General features: G+C 45.2%; 1 protein-coding gene across 6 annotated transcripts in view; it reads right to left on the reverse strand.

Moving 5' to 3' along the window:
- Positions 1-19,220, reverse strand: part of ppargc1a (peroxisome proliferator-activated receptor gamma, coactivator 1 alpha) — a 310,372-nt gene that overhangs the window by 24,187 nt on the left and 266,965 nt on the right. For 2 of the 6 annotated variants that reach the window (XM_086283580.1, XM_086283577.1), the window contains exons 1-2: positions 11,676-11,932; positions 8,811-8,990 (exon numbers count right to left, since the gene is read on the reverse strand). In XM_086283580.1, coding sequence (XP_086139706.1) covers positions 8,811-8,990; positions 11,676-11,723 — 228 coding nt within the window. In that variant the 5' untranslated portion in view covers positions 11,724-11,932. Of the gene's footprint in view, positions 1-8,810; positions 8,991-11,210; positions 11,625-11,675; positions 11,938-19,220 lie in introns of those variants that run through there. The other 4 variants (XM_086283565.1, XM_086283568.1, XM_086283570.1 and 1 more) reach the window with 3 other exon arrangements.

A 19,220-nucleotide genomic window follows, 5' to 3' on the forward strand; every position in this document is an offset into this window, starting at 1 on the left:
CATATCACACATTCTCGCACAGCTAACCAAATAACAGCTCGCAGGAGGCTCCGGTCTGTCCCGGTACAGCCTCCCCATCTACAGTCCTGCCCCAAGCTGCTGTTGTTTTCCTTCTACAGCCATCCAACAGATGGTCCAAGCAACCGTTTGCTAACACCACCAAATCACACACCATCATAATGATTGGACACTCTTTTGTTTTGGCAGCTACCTCCCAATCGGCTTGGCATGTGGAAACACTGATTGCTGTGATTGCTCTGACTGTGCCTTGCTCTGACAGCCACAGCAGGAGGGAGAGCAAAACAGAGATTTGGAGCTTCAAATAAGGAATATTCAGCTAGATGCAGAGATGTGATGAGGAATGGTGCTTCTCTCTGCTTTTTTTCCCCCTTCTCTTCCTAATGGCATGCAAATAGCTATTTGCTTAAGTCAGCAGCTCTGAATGTGCACTACTAAGCAAGGGGCCTTTGAACCTACTGTTACACTGCTGATAATGTGTTGGAGGAACACAGGGAGGGGGGACAGAGTGAGCGCAGAGAGGGGCAGAAAAAAAAGAAGCAGACACAGTGTTTCCACTGTCCATCTTGCCGCTAGATTTCCTGGCTGGAATGCAAATCTGTCATCGGCTGTCAAGTGCAGCTATTCATAAAACAATTACATACAAAGAGAATGCAGGCCACTTCAGTTCTGACATTTACACAGATTTGAGAACGAACCAGAGTTTGTTGTTTTTTTTCCCAAAGAAGACTCAATGTTATTATCCTCCGCTGACACCACCTTTAGACACACACGCACACACGCGCACCTTCACAATGCAGCTCCCTGACCTTTCGGGCCCTGCCGAGCCCATCGAGAGTTCATGGCGTTTCATTTGTCATGGTAATGTCTTCCTCGGAAAGACGCCAACCCGAGGAGAACCAGGATGGAGTGGACAAGATATAGTCGTCTGCAGCGTTTTCAAACCACAAGACGCCTCGAGGTGTGCTCCTGTGTCACTATCCCGCTGAGCATCTTTGCGTGCGCGTGTTTGTACACACGACAGGGGACCCTATATCGGAAATTTATGGTAATTGAAAAAGGCCCAATCTTTCGGGAGGGGAAAAATGCAGTCAATTTGATTCCGCAGCGCAAAAAAAGGTCACCCTATTCAATTTGCACTCAATGCCATATGTGGCACGACAGGGAAACACCTGAAAGCAAACGATCTTATCGTGGCCTCGCAGGCTTCGCCACTTAACCGCCGCATAAAGCTATTTGCTGATTACTAAATAAACGCATTATCTTTCACTTTGATTTTTGCTTGTGCGCGCAAGCCGGCGCCTCGTCGCTTTTGGATTCAGGTAGAAAGCTGCCACAGCGGCGTGTGCGCCTCTTATCCGTGTCGTGACTTTGCGAGCGTGTTATCTGAGTGTTTCTTTCTTCTTCTTCTTCTTTTTTTTTTTTTGGCCTCGCACACTTTCCACTGCCGTGTGTGTGCGGGCTGCACGTCTGGTCGAGCATGTAGGGCTGCACGAGCTCTCGCATGTTGAGTGAGCGGTAACAATGCGGGGGTGCGCCCATCTTTACAAGCAAAGAAATGAAGAAAACATCAAAGGAACGGTGCACGTAAGTCGATACAATCCCAACCCATCGATGTGAGGCAGGGATACGATGAGAAAGGATGAGGGGTTGGGAATGTGTGGGGGCATGAAAGCTCTCACGGTCTTTCTTTGTAGCTGCCAGCGCCGAATTCTGAGCTGAATTTCATCTTAATCTGGGATCTATTCTCTGTGGAATACTGATCATGTTGCCTTTTTGAATGGATAGGCTTTACATTTACATTTAGCCGAGCAGACCCGACACACCTGCACCCACTAGTAGAGTGCGTAACGTCTGCCAAACACAGAATGATCAATGGTCGTTGACCACTTGATGACAAGCGTCCAACACTCGAAATCCCTTCCCTATCTGCCCATCAAGTTATTATACAACAAAGCCCACAGCAATATGAAAAGAGGTTTGGCAAGCCAGTGTGTAGCCTGAAAATGGGTTTCTGGAAAGAGCTGATCAACAAGCAGACAATTTTAGAGCCGTTGACTTCCTGATGTCAACAGCACTATCATGGCAGACACATCCAGCAGATATATCCCAAATACACCACTTCACAAATTCACAAAACACATATTTTACAGTTAAATGGAGTCTGTTTTCAATGTGTTTGTGCCAAGTAATAATAATGCTTACACGTACATCGTAATTTTGAATTGAACACCTGCAACCCATAACCCCCATTCTTTTGGAGACACCCAGCCTGTTTCTACATCCATCTCTGACACAGCTAACCCCCCCGCGACTGACGTCTCCTTCTTAAGTCTCAGTCTAATCCAAATGACATTTTAATACGCTCAATTTTTGCTTTTCAAAAAGTCAAACAAAAAGCGGCGTTTTTCCCTCCGCGCTGACAAAATGTCTGCAAAAGCATCAGCTCCTACTGCAGCTACTGATTGGGCAGCAAGTGAGTCATCCAAGCATCGAGTCACTCATGCATCTGCAGAGCCTCCGAGAGCCTCTTGAACTATTTGAGGCCTGTGCAGACTTAAATGCTTCAGGAATAAGCTGGAGCTATGAGCATGCAGTGCACATAATAAAGCTCCTTTCAAATGGGGAGGGGTTTTTTTTCCTCTTTTTTTTCTCTTTTCCTCCAGCTTTTACAAACTGAGTCTCAAACAAGGGAAAACCTTCACATGTACAGTGCAAGACTGCAATAAGACACGGACAAATGCATTTACCTAAACTGTATACCAGCAACAACAAAACAGACGTTTATCAAAGAGCACTTTCTCTCATAAACACGGAAACTTGCTTTTATTTCATTACTAACCTGTCGTGCAAGTTCGTGTGGAAGTCGTGTTACAACCAGCAGAGCCTGACAGAATATGGCAGACTGACGGGGTAGAAGACTTCTACAACTGCTGGGTTTACCAGCATAAAAATATAAGCAGGCCTTTGCTGAAGACGGGCAGCAGCGTTTTGTCCAAAACTGACAGCGTTTCACCCCAAATCGAGGCGCGCACTGATTGAAGACTTGTCTCCATGCTGTTCCCCTCTTTCTCAGCATTTCTATATATATTTTCCCCCCATTCCACTCTGTTATTTTATATTGCTTTCTCATTACTGGCTAGTGCTTTCTCTCTTACCTTTGCTCATCTCTCCCTATCAGTCTGATCAGCTCATTTTATCTCTTTGCCCAGGAGGAGCCTGCACTTCCCGCCTTTGTTGCATTAGAGAAAGAGTATAAAAGCATTCCAGGAATCCCTGTTTATATATCTTCCTTCCACTCTAAAGTGTACACTGTTAAATAGTACAAGGAAAGTTGGCCTTATCGCGCGGCATCAGCGTGACATGTTGCTGTGTGAGTGAGAGTATAAGTCGGTGGGTGGGGGGGTGGGGATTATTGGCTTAGTGTTTTGGCCAGGTTAAAGTGAAACAGCCCTGAAAGGCTCTTAGTGAAGATTACCCCACGTACTAAAAATAGTCATTTTCACCCAGTGCACACACACGCACACAGACACAGAGACAGGAAGCAAGTGTCTAACGTGATGTGTCTGGCCAGAAAAAAACCCCCCACTATCTGATCTTAGCATTGGGCGTCTCAATTCCACAAAGACACAAACACACACATGCACACACTGAAGGCTCTGCTCTGATGAGAGAGATGGGTATCCACTTGGGGCATGGGATCAGCTGGGGCAGGAACACCAAACCATGCCTCAATCAGCAGCAGTGGCCCAGTGGGAATATGTGTTGAGTGTGTGTGAGAGAGAGATGAGGGAAGGGGGGACTAGACAGGGAAGCCAAGCAGCCACCACCAGACCCAAAGATGTTCCCTTGCTTTTTTTCCAAACATTCCCTGTGGGGACTTTATTTTGGCTATATTCACCATTCTGCTTACTATCCTTTTTTTTCCCTCCTCCTTTGCTCCCATCTCCCTTCCAGCCTTTCCTTCCAGAAGCGACTGTTGGGGGGCCAGAATATATTTGTTTAGCCACTGCTGCTCCAACTTGCCATGAGCCAGGGACAAATGCCTTGCCTTGGGAGTGAAAAGACAGAGAGCGGGAGAGAGGCGGAAAAGGGAGCCTACAGTGTTATGGGGCAGGCGGGTTGAGAGCTCTTGTTGTGGAGTGGATCTGACAGATGCTCCGAGATGACACAGGCTTGGACAACCCATGTCGGCATCTCTCTCTACTATACATCTGAGCCTATTTGTCTGCGCTCCCTCTCATTTATGTGTCTTGAAACGGAGCAGCACAGCAGAGCTGCGGGCCCGAAAGCCGCGGCTTGCCTTCAGCTCGACAGTGATGGAGGATTTCTTCCAGCAGACAGTGCAAACAATGTCTCGGCACAGTAAAACTGAAGGGAACTCGAGATGAGGAAAGTATGGTGTATTCTAATAAGACTCACTTGAGAAAATCATATTATACAGAGGAATATGATAATTCATACACCCTTTGCTGGAGCAGTGAACTGATGCGGGTGGTGTACTCTCAAATGTCAGCATAAATTTGCAAAATAAACGCAACCGGCATTCAGCAGGGAGTAGGAACAGGGACAATAAGGGTCTCTGCTGTGTGTGTGTGTGTGTGTGTGTGTGTGTGTATATGTGTGTGTGTGGGCGTGACAATTCCTCTCAGAGGGTCTATGGCTTTTTGTGCTTGTTCCTGTTTCAACTCACAGGAGCTATAACGCCAACAAGTGTGTGAGCTAATCTGTGCTTACACAAGTAGGCAGGGCTGCTTGAGGAAAACATTTCATCACAGCATGTTTTATCAAAGCCTTCTAAAGATGACCCAATAAATCTAATCTGCCTTTACTTAAGAATAAGCGCCTGAGCATCTGTCCAATAAGGCAAAAACAAAACAAGACAAAGCACCATAATGCCTTTTGAAGGCGAGTGCCATCACATACACACACACACATTCTGAACACACAGCATCCTGTTGGAGTAATATAAAGAGTTTTCATATGTGACACGGACCACATGCATGCTCTCACAGCACGTCTCTGTATGATATCTGAATAATGCTTTAAGCCTCGGCTTCTTATTTTACTACATACTAAGCCCATAACATTTTACTTCCAATCCAGGGGCTTTCGTTCGGGCTGGCACAAGCCCAAGGCCCTCCTGGTCTATACGTTTTCACCATCCATCTGTCCCCATGCCTCTGCATCTGTCCTGTCATTTGCTGCTCTTTCCTCTTTGTTTCACTCTTTATCTCACCCTTGTCCTGTCTTTCCACCTGTCCATCTATCATAAGCGCATCTCACACGTATCGAGGTATAGGCAGCCCTGACATGCCAAAAGTTGCACTCGGAGCCAGTTTTCTTTCATAATAGCGCAGGCTGACTCGCAGCAGAGAACAGCTGTAAATGCCTTCCCATGCATACATGTGATGTGACCGTCCCACGTCCCTGAGGGACCGCCGCTAGGACGTCCACAGTGGAATTTGAATTAAGCCCAGACCAGTGTGACACATTTCCATCACTCAAACGGTTGACACGAAATCTGAGTAGAGACCTGTGGTTCCAAAGACACTGGGTCACACTTCTATGCTGTTATCTTTGGCAGTACATTGGGAACTTATTGGAGTAACTACCCCTCAACAACTGCAGCCCAAAATAGACCGTGGACTTTCACAGTCGGCCCGTTTTGAAGAGGTGTCAAACAAGCCGGGCCAGGAGCAATAGCTTTTATGTGTGTGTGTGTGTGTGTGTGTGTGTGTGTGTGTGTGTGTGTGTGTTACAGAGGGGAGGTGGGGGTCTATCATTCTCTACATTGATGTCAGGGACAGTTGGGACAGTGGCAGGGAAAGGAGCAAAAGGCCAGCCAGGGGACAGCTTGTGATCTAATACCAAGCACTGCTTCCAGAACAGAACGCATATACACACAGAAACAGACACAGACAAAGTATTTTTACACACACATGCTGCTTAAAAAGTGTGCAAACACTTCCCATCGACCCCTTAATAAGAAAATAAAGACCTTCAAAGGGATGCACTCTTTTTATGCAACCAACCCAGTAAAAGCCACATATCACTTTTAACTCTTTACCCCTTGAAAGCCAACTATGAGGAACCATTGAAGGTCTGTTCTGAACTGAGCGGTTTCTGTCATGTTTTAGGCCTGCTTATAGAACAAAATGACTGCGTGTGCATCAGAGGGTGGTCTCTGGCTATGCAGCTACCCTTTGAAAAACCTGGAAACTATTCAAACAAAGTCTTGATTGATATACACGAATGAGTCAAAGCATGTCATTAAGGGTACAGGGGAGGTCTTCAAATGTGGTGTTATGGTGGAAAGAGTTAGCATGGCACTAGCCTGAAATGCACAGAGTCACATTAAAAGACAGGCATGCACATAGGAGGCCTGTTAGTGGTGATGACAACAGCAATGGCGACTGTTCAAATGCCACTTTTTGTTCTTGTTGTTTTTTTGTTTCTTTGCACACCCTAGCTTGGGCTTCTTTAGATTCTCCAGATAAAGCTGTGTAAAAGTGACCCACTGTATTTGTAAAAGAAGGACCGCCATCACTTTAACCTCTTGCTGTACTCGAACCTACTTTAAGCTGGCGACGTTACCCACTCCCTGCGTGAAAATGGCCCAATGATTTCCATGATGCAATACTTCCTGTCCCAACTGTCAAGTCAGACCCCGTTTACTCATTTGCTACTGTACTGCGTCGCATTAAAATGCAACCAGAATAAATGCTCCGGTGCAAAAGAAACAGCGGCATGTTTTTCCTTCTGTCAAAGCTGCAACCCGTTTCAGCAGCTGAATCACTTAACAACTGAACGCAGGTTCAAACTTCCAGGGAGTAAACTTTAAAAAGAGGGGCATCAGCTTGACAGCTGCACCCAGCTGTTACACGTTTTTGGAGACAGCCTTGATAATCTGCTAGCTGCTTTTTCTCAGAACGCACATATAGTCAGACTCAGTGAGTGAGGTTTATTTATTTGGAAGGAGAGGAACATGCATTAAAAATAAATAAAAATAAATAAAAATAAATAAATAAATATATATATATATATATATATATATATATATATATATATATATATATATATATATATATATATGTATATATATATATACACACACACACACACACACAATTACAGGCTTGAAATCTAGCCATTTATTAACAATTTCTCTAATCTTTAACTTTTCACTGGATGCTTCTCTGTTCTGTGTTGAAGCCAATCAAGGGGGTGGGGTGCAGGAAGTACAGCTGCAGCCCCCAGCCTTCTGATCCTTGCCGAGCAGCAAACTTTCCTCTGTCAGATTAAGTAGGATTAACTGGGTCCTGCAGTATGATGAACTGAGTGCTTCATATGGTGACTAGAAACTTTCCAAAGATGGAAAAATCCCTGGTCAGGGAAATGTATTACTTCCTTTGAAACCCCAGTTTTCACTGCTTAATTGGAAGCCCTTCCACATTCTTGGCATAAAACAATAGCTGCTGGCTTGATGAGCGCATGAAAACATCACCCGCTTACTGCGACGTACGGCGTTCACGCGCTGTCGGACACGTGCCGTAGGTGTGCGGGAGCATGTGCACTTGTAGGCACGCAAATACAAGCTCAGGCTCACAGTGGAAGTCAGTCACAGCTTCTCGCTCGGAGCTAGTTCCCTCATCGGGGTCCTCAGTGGGTGCTAAGTTCCATTGTGTTTTAAAAACGACACACACACGCACGCATATACACTCTCATTGGTATTTTTATCCATCCCCTGAGCCACTCGGTGGCTGCAAGCCATATCACTCTCAGACGACAGAGGAGCCACAGTCACACCAGCTAGTACTTAAGACCCCACCACCCCCCTTTGTGTGTGCGCGTGTGTGTGTGTGTTGGGGTGGTCCACGGTGGGAGAATGTCTGGTGATATAAAGGTGGTGGTGGTAGTAGTGGTGGAAAGAATTTAGTCTGTTATCAACTGTTGCCTGCAAGACCACCGAGGACACGCACAGCCGCACAAAACACACAACAGAGACCCGAGGAGTGTGACTACAGGACTGCGCTACAGGTACACACATGCACTGCCTTCTCAGATGGGGTTTTTCCTCCTGAGGCGAGGCTAAAGCATCCAATCTCAGTCTTTCTTGTCTATCTCTGGCACTGATAAAGGCTTATAATGAACTGGGGACTGGAACTCAGTCCCAAGACCAATGGCTTTATGGCCTCGGCCAGATCATCACCCGCTGACGTCTGTCGCCGGGTGAGAAAAGAAAGAGAGTCCAATGGAAAGAATAGTACAGAAGTGCAGAGAGAGAGAAGCAGAGGGGGAGAGAAGTGAAGCGGGGCAAAGATTAAAGTTTTACACTCCAACCTTTGAGAAGCATTTTGCAACACAGTGGCCCCGACTATAAATTTACTACGGACGCGTTCTTTCAGATGTGTGCCGCATTACCAACTCTGAACTGAAATAAATGCTCCAGGATTTGATAAGGCTGTCTCCCGTCACGGCCAGGGTCCAAAAAAGGGGACAAAAGTCCTTTCGGGCTTATCGTTCCTCACACCGACTCCTCCTGCAAAAAGCGTATTTGTAAACTGGCAACAGTTGTGCATTGTGTTTGGCTTGCATTCAAGAATGCGATAGCCTGGCCGTGTTTTTATCCCAGCTCAGTGCTGACCCCTCGGAGAGCAAATAATGAAATGACCATGGATGCAAAATGTCCCACAGCATTTTGCTAGTCGTGTTATGAATAATTCACGTACAATGAGAAAGACATTAATGAAGGCCGTTAATAGTTGGATTTGTGATATTTATGTACTTACCTCAAAAAGATTGGACGCTTCGTTCCCATACTGAGCAGAAATGATCTCTGATTGGTCACTGTACCATTTGAGGCCGCCCAGGAAACTGTCTGCGTCTAAGTCACTGACATCCAGCTCTGAGAGGTCAAGTTCAGGTAAGTCTGGGCAGAGGGGCTGGTCTTCACCAACCAAGGCAGCACACTGGAGAAAAGATTAAAAAAAGAAAAACATCATGGATGGTTAGACAGAAATGACAGATCTTTCATGTGCAAATCAGAAAATGAATTATCTGAGCCATCCTGCAAAAGAATAGAGGGACTGGTAATCTGGGCATGACAAGGGGAACTCATACATTTGTATTATGAGCCCGAGCTTCTCGTCTTAGTGACAATTCACGTTCTAATTCCCTCATTTGATCATTCTGGATGCCTCTGCTGATCTGCCACTTTCATGTGACACACTAAGTAGCTGGAATTCATGACTTCTCTCACTGTCGCTCCATCGATAAGTAACGGAACAGCTTTTCTGACGGGCTTGTTTTTGCACAACAACGTGCAAGCCCCGCAACCTGTTTCCACTCAGCTTCTCTTCAGCCTCCCAGTGTGCTGCTTACACTGCCACTGGTAACGGCCTCCCCGCTACTAAATGCTGCCTGTTGACATTTTGTTATTCACCAGCCACTTTTATGTAATCTATCCAGTGTGTCCTGTATGCAGAAGATGTTACAGCTTCTGCCACACACAAATCATCAGATGTGGGGGTGTGTGAGTTTGTTTCCCCCCTGAACCAGCAGCTGAACAAGCAAAAGTCTGCTTCTTCTGGGGCAAACTATGAATCAGAGAGTCAGTGGTCATTAAAAAGGAAAAATTAAAATTAAAAAAATAAAATCCCCCAGAGCGGGGGATGTTTGCATGTTTACACTTTTGACTATGCAAATGCTGAACCCAGCCTGTGAAAACAGCTTCATACTGTAGTCTACACACTCCTTGACAACGCGTCTGTTTATGTATTAACGCCGGCCTTAAGAACGACATAAGAAGCCCGGATGTGTTTGGCCCGGAGCCTGAGGAGGGGTGAGAGTCGGGTTCGGCTCAGGGCAAAGCTGAGAGACGGATGCTGTGCCAAGAAGGAAAAACCGCCCAGACACCGGTGTCACAGTTCATCTGTCCTCGGAAACGCACCAACACGAATACACGATGACTTAAGACCGTGATGAGACAAATCCGTTATGTTGCGACTGCGAAGAGGAGGACAGATTCACTGCGTCTTAGGTTTCCCCCCACCCCCAGATGATCCAGTCAGACAAGACACGGAATGAAGAAATGGCAATAAAGCCGTTAGGATATTCAGAGGATGGACGTCCCTGTGCTCAATTATCTTATGGATTTCTTAGCGAACAAATGAAATAGCGCCGCCAGACAGACAGTCAGGGTGCACCACAGCGCTCCGGTGATTTACGCACGCACCGCGCATAAAAGCACCTGCTAGAGAGATTATTAAAGTAAGGAGCGCGGCGCTGATTGACAGTTAAATAGCAGGGCTTTAATACGTGCATACATTTTTTATCAGCATCGATCGGCTGAAGGAGGACACGCACATTGGTAGGGTTGAGAGTGGAAACTAAAATCGCAGTCTAAAAAAAGAAAAGATAAGGAAAAAAACGATGCTCTCCTGGAGCGTACCTGGAAGTAAGTGCAAAGGAGGGTGTCCGAATAACAAACAATCCCGAAAACGGTCTGCAAAACACACACACACACACACACGTCCATATACAGATACAGATACACAAACACACGTACACACAGAGCCGCATTTTAATTAGATAAGAGCTGATTTCTTTCTCATAATCTGATCACGCAGACCACAAAATCGCAGCCGTGCAGCCGGATTGCAGTTATGTAGTTACTGTGAAAAACCCTCTCTGAGGCATCACTGAGATAATGAACGCAGACAAGTACCTCTGTATAACAAGCTGGGTGGACTCGGAAGATTAAGGGGTAAAAAAAAGGGGGGACGAATAAGTATCCTTTTGATGTGCGTTATTGTCTGCATGCGCTTTAACCAGGTAAAGTAAGCTGCATAAAAAAAGACAGGAGCGATAGTGAGCTAATGACTTGGATGAAGCGTTTAAAATCAGCAGAATGTTGTAAATAAATTCGCAAGAACACGGAATGATCTACTCTAGCTGGACGCGATGTTGCCGTCCAGCCAGGGCAGCATTCCTCCGGCAGGAATGTTGACACACAGACGTGGTACCGGTACCGTTAATATTAACATGCTCCTGCGCAATGCCAGATACCCGGTGCGTCAGTGTGGACAACCTTTGCACTTGCATTTGAAAAAAAAAATCACCTGGCTATCTGGACACAGCACATCAAAGGAATTATTTTCGTCTTTGGATTTCATGCGTCAGCGAAATACCTGACTTTGAGACATTTCAGTCATTTCGGCACGAAAACCTTCTCGGCACCGGAGCGCGTACAGTCCGCGGTTGGAAAGATATCCGCCAGCTTGCAAGCACTTGCTCCGACTAAACAGGGATCCTACGTGGAGAGCAATGGTCCCGAGCCCGTGCACGCGTTACAACAACTACATCTTTAACTGGGCTGAAAAGGGAGATTCCGCACATTCCCTCCACTTGTCATATATTCCCGTGTCGTATATCCCTCGCATCCTCAACCGTGTCCAGACGCGCACTAAGCCACGAACAGCACCGGCAACAGAGGAGGAGGAAGAGGAGGAGAGAGAGAGAGAGGGAGAGAGGGAGAGAGTGCAGACTTATGTGGAGATCATCGTGCCAGTGTTGTCCATCGTTCCAGAGGGGAGAAAAAAAAGTCCAGAGGGCTAGAGAGATGAAAGAAGCCGGATTTTATTTGATGCGCTCACCTCTAATTCTCTCCACACCGAGTCCTGGTTACACCTGTCCCACGCCATCCAGCCACTGAATGACGCTCCGAAAAATTAAACAAAAAAGAAAAAAAAGAAAAAAGAAAAAAAAAAGGGGGGGGGAAGAAACCAAGTAAAAAAAAAAGGAAATCCACACACGCTTCCCACTCGCTCTCACAGAGGCAACTGCTGCCCCTCGCCGAGAATGAACCGAGGGCACCTGTCTTACAACTGCTTTCCATCACATGACAAAGCTATTAAAAGTAGTCAGGGGAGTGACTCCGCGTCCACACACTACTCGCCAGTGACGCGCGCTGAGCAGGCGGGGTCTGGCTGCGCACATAGTAAAATCCTTTCCGTGCACTGCAAAAAATGCCAAACTCAAAACCCATCTATCCATATGCCGGGCGGGGGGGGCATTATGAAAATAGGTTAAGAAGGGTGGTTCGTGGGATTTGCACAGACTAAAAAGAGCAGTCCTTAATTCAATTTACTTGCTTTACTGGAAGATTAACTAGAACGAAATCAGTAAGATTCTGGATGTGAACTTGTGTCTCAGCCTCGTGATCTCAGTTTGTTTGCAAATGTGCAAGGCATATTGATATTACAATTCTTCTGCAGCAACTTAATAGTAACTGTATCACTGATTCCAGGAAAACTTGGAGACCATATAATGGAGAAAGCACAAGTCAAATGATGTCTCACCAGCACTGTAAAGCACAATTTAATGAGTTTAAGCACCAGTGCAATCTGTCATATTAAGTTTCAGCTTTGTAATTATAGGGTTTTTTTTCTCCACAATAAGCAAAGAACATATTGCATTTTCTGCTGCATGAAACGATTGTTCATTTAAAGTACTTTCTCAGCCTGATCTGTTCCCGTTTTACAACCCCTCCCCATGCCCCCCGGCTCTCTTTTTCCCCCCTGCAGACATGCTGCTGTGATATGCGCAGAATGTGGTTTGGCACCGTCTTACTGAAATAAGCCAGTCTCTGCCTAAAAGATATGTCATCTAGTCGGCAGCACATGCTGATCCGAATCCTGCAGAGACTGTTCAGCGTTAATGGTGCCCTCGCAGATGTGCCTGCTCATGCGCACCTACATCAAGATAACAAAGCTGCAGGATTTCGGGTTGGAGGATGCAGTGTCCATGATTTTCAGAAAGAACCTCTAATCCTGAACCATCATACCGCAGGATGATTTCCTGACGCCCTCAGAGTACATTTTTAAATGAGGCTGTTGCGCGTGTTGTCCTTTCAACCTTGTTTATGTGTTTCTTTTCTTTCTTCACTGACAGTGATTCTCAGAGGTTTTTCTCAACTTCATGCAGCAACGCAGCCATAAAAAAAATTGGCTTTCGGTCTTGCCAGCTAAATCCAATAATGGAATTATAATTAGGGGATAATAATAATGATATTAGAATGTTTAAATGTTTGAATTACTGAAAATGTTCTGAAATTGCTGCACTCTTTGGTTGTGCAGAGTGATAAACTGTTCCCGTCTTTACTTCGTAGAATAGACTAGACTTTATTGTCATATATGGTTTGCAGTTCTACATGTGTTCAAAAGATTAAGCTAAAGGTATAAAAATAAACATAAATAGTAAGAAAGAAAATGCAACAATACTGTGCAGAGGTTCAGCAGCATGTGGTGTGAAAATGCACAGCGGCTGATATTCACAGATCAACACTGCAGTGTTTACTTAAAGACTCACTGCCATGCTCTTTGTACACCTAATCATATTACTGACCAATTAACCTAATTAGCTGTGAGATCTTCAACCGGGTCAGGCAGCTGTGAAAGTGGTGATGTCATCAAATCCAAACAGAGTATTCAATTCAACAATCACAAGCATTACTTTGCATTATTTTCTGTAAATATGGGGGTTAAATCATTTGAAATCCTTCCTTTTAGATTCTAAAATAGGTTTGTTCTTTCATGACTGGAAAAAAAAAAGAAAAAAGAAAAAAGAAAAAACAGCTTTGTTTTTTTGGCATATAATATATAGTACAAAGAAGGTAATTCTGCCTTTTGGAAAGTAATTCTTTGTCCATTCAGAGGCAATAAAGAAAAGGACAGGTGGCAGTATTAACCATGTATACAGTGTAAACAAGAGGTGTATAGGCAACAGTGCCTCAGTAAAATAAAAACAAAAGCTTTGTGGACATTTCAAACAGTGGTTTTTCTGTTGGAGCACTGACAGGAATTCAGCAGGAGTAATTCACTGTGTGCTAAATGTTATTGTCTCCCTTTCATCATCCATTACAGCTCAGTTCTGCACTGAAGCCGTCAGGAGTTAAGCGTCAGTTGGGAATTTTCTCAGCGTTTTAATGAAATATGCTATTACAAACCCACACTATTGCATTAGACTGTAAACAAATAACACTTGTTAAGATGTAAGCATTTTCTTGTTTGGATATTATTCTCGGGAAATAACTTCAATTCTGACAATACATTTCTGCAATAAGAAACTCGCTCGACGGGATATTTCATCCCCTATCCGATTGTGTGTGCATGTGTGTGTGTGTGTGCACGCGTTGTAAGTCTGTTAAGCCAACCTGCATGCAAGGAGCAGCTGCCTCCCAATATTAGCGATCCACTTACAATAAATCTCATTAAACACAAAATTGCACACAAAGCTGGAAATGCAAATTGTAAACTGCACCGATTATGTTCAAGGAAAACCAGTGTATGCTCAGCGTGCGTGTGTGTGTGCGTGCATACCATATGAGTGTGTGTATGGTACGCTTATAGGCATGTGAGGGCATGTGTACCACTAAATCTATACATCTGCCTCTCCACGCATGCCCAGAGATGCCAACCAGGAGCCAAGGCGAAACCTGATCGGAGCAGGTGGCGTGTGCAGTGACCTCACAGAGCCCAGATGGACCAGCGCTACACAGTTAGTAATATAGGGGCAACATGGGAGTGACATGGAGAGTAAAGGTAGGCGGCTTTGTGAGTGCGGCACGGATAAAACGCTCAACAACCTGGACTTAAGTCCTTCTGTGATCAAAGAAAAAAAAACGTGTAGATGAAGTGGGTCGACACTGTTTGTGTGTCTAACAAATGTCTGTTAGTGCAATGACAGGAGATACCGGTCGGATAGACACTTTAAGGTTCATGGTTTACTAAAAAAGAAAAAGAAAAACAAACCTTGGTAAAAGACCAAAGCCGGTAAATGATATTTCTCCCTCTCCTGAAGCAGCATGTGAGTCACAGTCAAATGGCTTATCTGATTGTACTCTTCATGCCAATTAAGACTACAGAAGCTAAATATAGATGTACTATGATTTTCTTTCTTGAATGGCCTTTGATTCATTTTCTGTTGTTGTTTTTTCTGCGAACACTTTCTTGCTGTAGGCTGGCTGTTTATGTATGCAGTGGTGGAGATGTTTGTAGATATAGGAGTCGTTTCAAAAGAGGTGGGGGGGAAAACGGGGCTCTACAGCCCTACTGAAGTACAGGTAATCTTTGAAATGCCACAGCTTTTGTTTCAGTTGCAGAGAGCTGATAATGAATGGCTAAGTACGAGGGGAGACTGACGCAGGCTTGTGCAGAATGAGAAATAGGTGATGTTTAGTAGCCCACGTCAGAGGAGAAAGTCGGGCCAAAGCACTGCGAGCTACGGGACCAACATCACGACGTGTTCAATCATTCTGCTCCCGCGAATGGCCCGGGGGTCTTCGCTTTCTCACCACCCTTGCGTTTAGCTGCTCTTATAGATATCACCTCGCAAAAGGCCCAAATCTACAAGATGGAGTGTGAAAAGTTGCCAGCACCTATTTGATGCATAGCATGTCTAAAAAAACGCTGCTAACGGCTTGAATATTGCAAACTGCTGAGCGTTAACCTGCTTCAAGATGGACCATAAAGAAAGAAAGAAAAGCGACCGCTGATCCAGTCTCTAAAAAATCAAGCAATGTGATCTGTTAAATGAGACATACGTGCTTTCACAAGGAGGCAAACTACATGGTTTTTTTTAAACAAAGGATTAGAGGAATTCAATGAAAAGTCAGTTGACAAGAGAAGTCATCAAAGCCAAAATGGGTCTAATCCACAGATAATTATCTTTGTTTGAATATTCAACATGGCCTGACTCGTGGAACAGAGCCGCCTATTTGCATTTCTGGTCTTAGATTGAATCTGATATTAACATTTCTATTTAAGAGCAGAATTTACATGGACGGGTTCTGCGGGTGAAATTAAGATCACGAGTCGACTTCGAACGCATCCTGTTTAAATCCGCGTCAGCTGTGACTTAAACTTTAAGTGGCCGTGTCTTGTTTTGCTTTATCTCTAAATTGTGTTACTGGCCCTTTGAGAGTGTGCTTCTGCACACCATGGGTGTGTGGGTGTGTGTCTGGTGGGGGGGGGGCGTGATTCATATCACTTTGTTGCATGTCATTGCTCCCAACTGAATCCATCCTAGCATCTGGCCATTTTAATACATGGTGGCTGGATTCATATGAATTAATTGAGGGCAGAGGTAAAGCAGAGTGCTGCATCTATTCATGTGCCACTCAGGCCTATAATAAGACAGCTTATGCTTGGCATGGCGCGCTGTCGGTGGATGTGCTTTCGGATCTTCGGTGCACGGGGGTCGTTTTTCCACTGGATGAGTCATATTGTTTTCTCCTTATTAGGGGACAGAGGAGGAAGTGGTCACATTTCGCAACAGTCAAATGCTCTACAATAACATAGGATGTAATGCCATACAGAACTGGCTACAGGAAATGTAATGGATACACAGTGCATGCATGGGCTTCTGATATGGTGTCGAATTAATACACTGGGTTGTGTTCAAAGTAGGCTTTGCTAAATCAGAAAAAAAAAGACAAAATACAAATGGGTTAGACTTTTAAATGTATGGCAACTTTTTAAAAACAGTTTTCATCTTTTACCTCTCAGCACTGCAGTGCATGTCCACACATCTGCTCAGGCTCCATAGGCTGCCAACTCATGCATTATAAGTGAGATAAACAGTGTGACGCTACAAATTATGCCGACGCTCGCCCCCTTTGACATACAGTAAGCTAGTGCGTTCTCCCCCTGTGAAGATTCGCCTCTCTTTGTAGTGCCCTTCAGAGGACCCGTTGCCTCGCCGCCCTGCGTGCAAGCATGTAATCCTTTCCATCAATGAACTCCACTGTGTCATTTAGCCACTCTCAGGATGGCAGCTACTTTCCCCACGGAGCATCCAGCCCATATTATTAAGGCAAATGGCATCAAGAGGCTAGGGCCAGTTAGACATGGCTGAGACTTGGAATTGAAAATAGCATCAGTCCCACGCAGGGACTGGTAAACACAAAAAAGGAGCCTGGGGCGCAGCGCAGGACCACCCTCCCCCTTTTCCTTACTCCAGCTCTGTTTTTTTTTGGGAGGTGGAGAATAAGCAGTAGCGGCCGTTCCTCCACCACCACCATCACCAGCCCCCCTCCCACCACTATGCTCAAATAATATCACGGTCAGATGGCAAAGTGAGTTGTAGACTCCCTCCGAAGCCGCGTGTTGTGGTGCTGTTGTTGGGCTTGTGAGTCATGCAAGATGCATGTAGAAAGTGGCAGCAGAGAGAGAGAGAGAGAGAGGGAGAGAGAGAGAGGGTAACTGCAAGCACGGGCCTGGTGTGAAATGCATCTTGGTGGAGAACTAGCGCTCTGTGTAGGGACTTGTGAGGCACTTTGTGTTTTGCTTGGGTATAGTACTCACAAGCAATATTAAAATTTATGGACCATGAGGGTTTGGGTTGCGAGCGCGCGCACACATAAACAAGACTCGCACACTCCCTGTGCTTAAAATGCTTCATACCCCGAAACTTTGAAATTGCTGTAAAATCCAAACAGATGCCACATGCCCAAAGATGTAACTAGAGGAAATGAGATGCACTTGTTTCGCAGTCAAATATATATATATATATACATATAAATTTTATTATTTTTTCTCCTACTGAAAGGGCATGTGAAAATAGTGCTTGTCACGCTGTCCGCTAAGGCAGTTTTTGAAGTTTAATGCAAAGTTTAAGCTGGTGAGCCAAAAAGCCGTGGCCTGTAAAAACGGATCTGTGCGGCACAGTAATCATACAGGCAACAGAAGAACAGGAGTGCCAGTTTTCTGCTCGTTGGATCGTGTTTAACAAAGTGAAAATACGTTAACGGGGTCTCATCACTGGGCTGCGGGCAAATGTAGGTGCATTTTTTTTCTTCTGCAAACTGCAAAATGATCTCCAGTGACTCACGAGTCGGGGGGGTGGGGGCACAGCACAACAGATGTTGCTTGATTTCTAAAATAATAGAGTGGCAGGGCTCAGTGCCTTGACAGCGCAGTCCTTATGAACTCTTAACACTGGAAGAGTGCCAAGGAAGAATTAGGTCAGCTAAAGTGCGCTGCACCTTGTGGAACTCCACATTAAAACAGCATCAGGGGGAAAGGCGGGAGGGGGGCGTGTTTAGTGGCGCACAGGTAGAAATTTCTGGAACAGCACAACCGGGGTTTTTTGTGCTTCAACTCACTCTTGTATCACAGAAACGTGAACAGAAACGTTACACCCCTGAGTCCAGACTGCAGTCTAATTATTTTGAGCAATGAAAAGAGAAGGAAAAGGGGGGAATATGAGAGGGGGGGGGGGAGAGAGAGGGAAAAATGCATGCGAATTGCAATTCTTTCATGCAGCCTGCTGCATACCGGGTGTATAACCACAAGCCTGAAAAAAATCCTTACAGCACAATAAAACTGATTGTATCATCACCTTTTTTTCCCCTTACAGGGTGCATTTCTACTAGTCTTCACATCACCTCCTAAAAGGAGCTTGTAGTGCTGGAGTACACAGTGACGTTAAAAAACAAAATGAAATAAAATAATAATAATAATGATAAAAAAAGAGCAGGGATGAGAGGAAAGAGAAGACACAGTCAATACCCATTTTTTGCCAAGGCATCCTAGTGAAAAAGAGCAAAGAGACAAAAGGAGCAGATGGATGGAGATGGAGCTAACGCTGAAAGAGAGTGTGACAGGGAGTAACAAAAGCAAGAGGGAGCTGCTGTGAGTGATAGAAAGCGTTGGACAAAGACGGGCATGAATTAGAGGCAGATATGGAAGGAAGGGAAGGAAGATGGAAGCCTAAGTACAGGAAGGCGTGATTGGGGGGGACAGGAAGTATCGGCCTGACAAAGGGTCAGAGCGATGGGAGGCCGACGACCGTCTCCCCGCGCTCTCCGAAGCTGTTCCATCTCTCATCTGAAAGATAAGCCACCTCACGATCCCCTGCTTGATTTCCCAGTGCCAGTCTGTCCACACCCAGTATCTCAGGGTTAAATCTAGTGGTTACTACACTCCCATCCCGCGCATATTCCAGTCACGGTCTGATATCTTTCTGCTTACGACGGGTATCTGCCTCACATGTCCTACATGTTCGTTTATGGGAAGGTCTAGATTTTCACACACAGATATACGCACGCAGGCCCCCGCTACCACCAGCATGGCCTCGTTGCCCCCTCGCGATTGTCACATTTTTGGAAGTAAAACTGAGTTGCAAAAATACTCCCCCCC

The sequence above is a fragment of the Aulonocara sp. 'chitande type north' Nkhata Bay genome, linkage group LG3 (assembly GCF_057382095.1).
Source record: "Aulonocara sp. 'chitande type north' Nkhata Bay isolate Kocher_YH1m ecotype deep benthic linkage group LG3, A_spYH_male_GT1.1, whole genome shotgun sequence".
In the NCBI taxonomy this organism is placed as follows: Eukaryota; Metazoa; Chordata; class Actinopteri; order Cichliformes; family Cichlidae; genus Aulonocara; species Aulonocara sp. 'chitande type north' Nkhata Bay.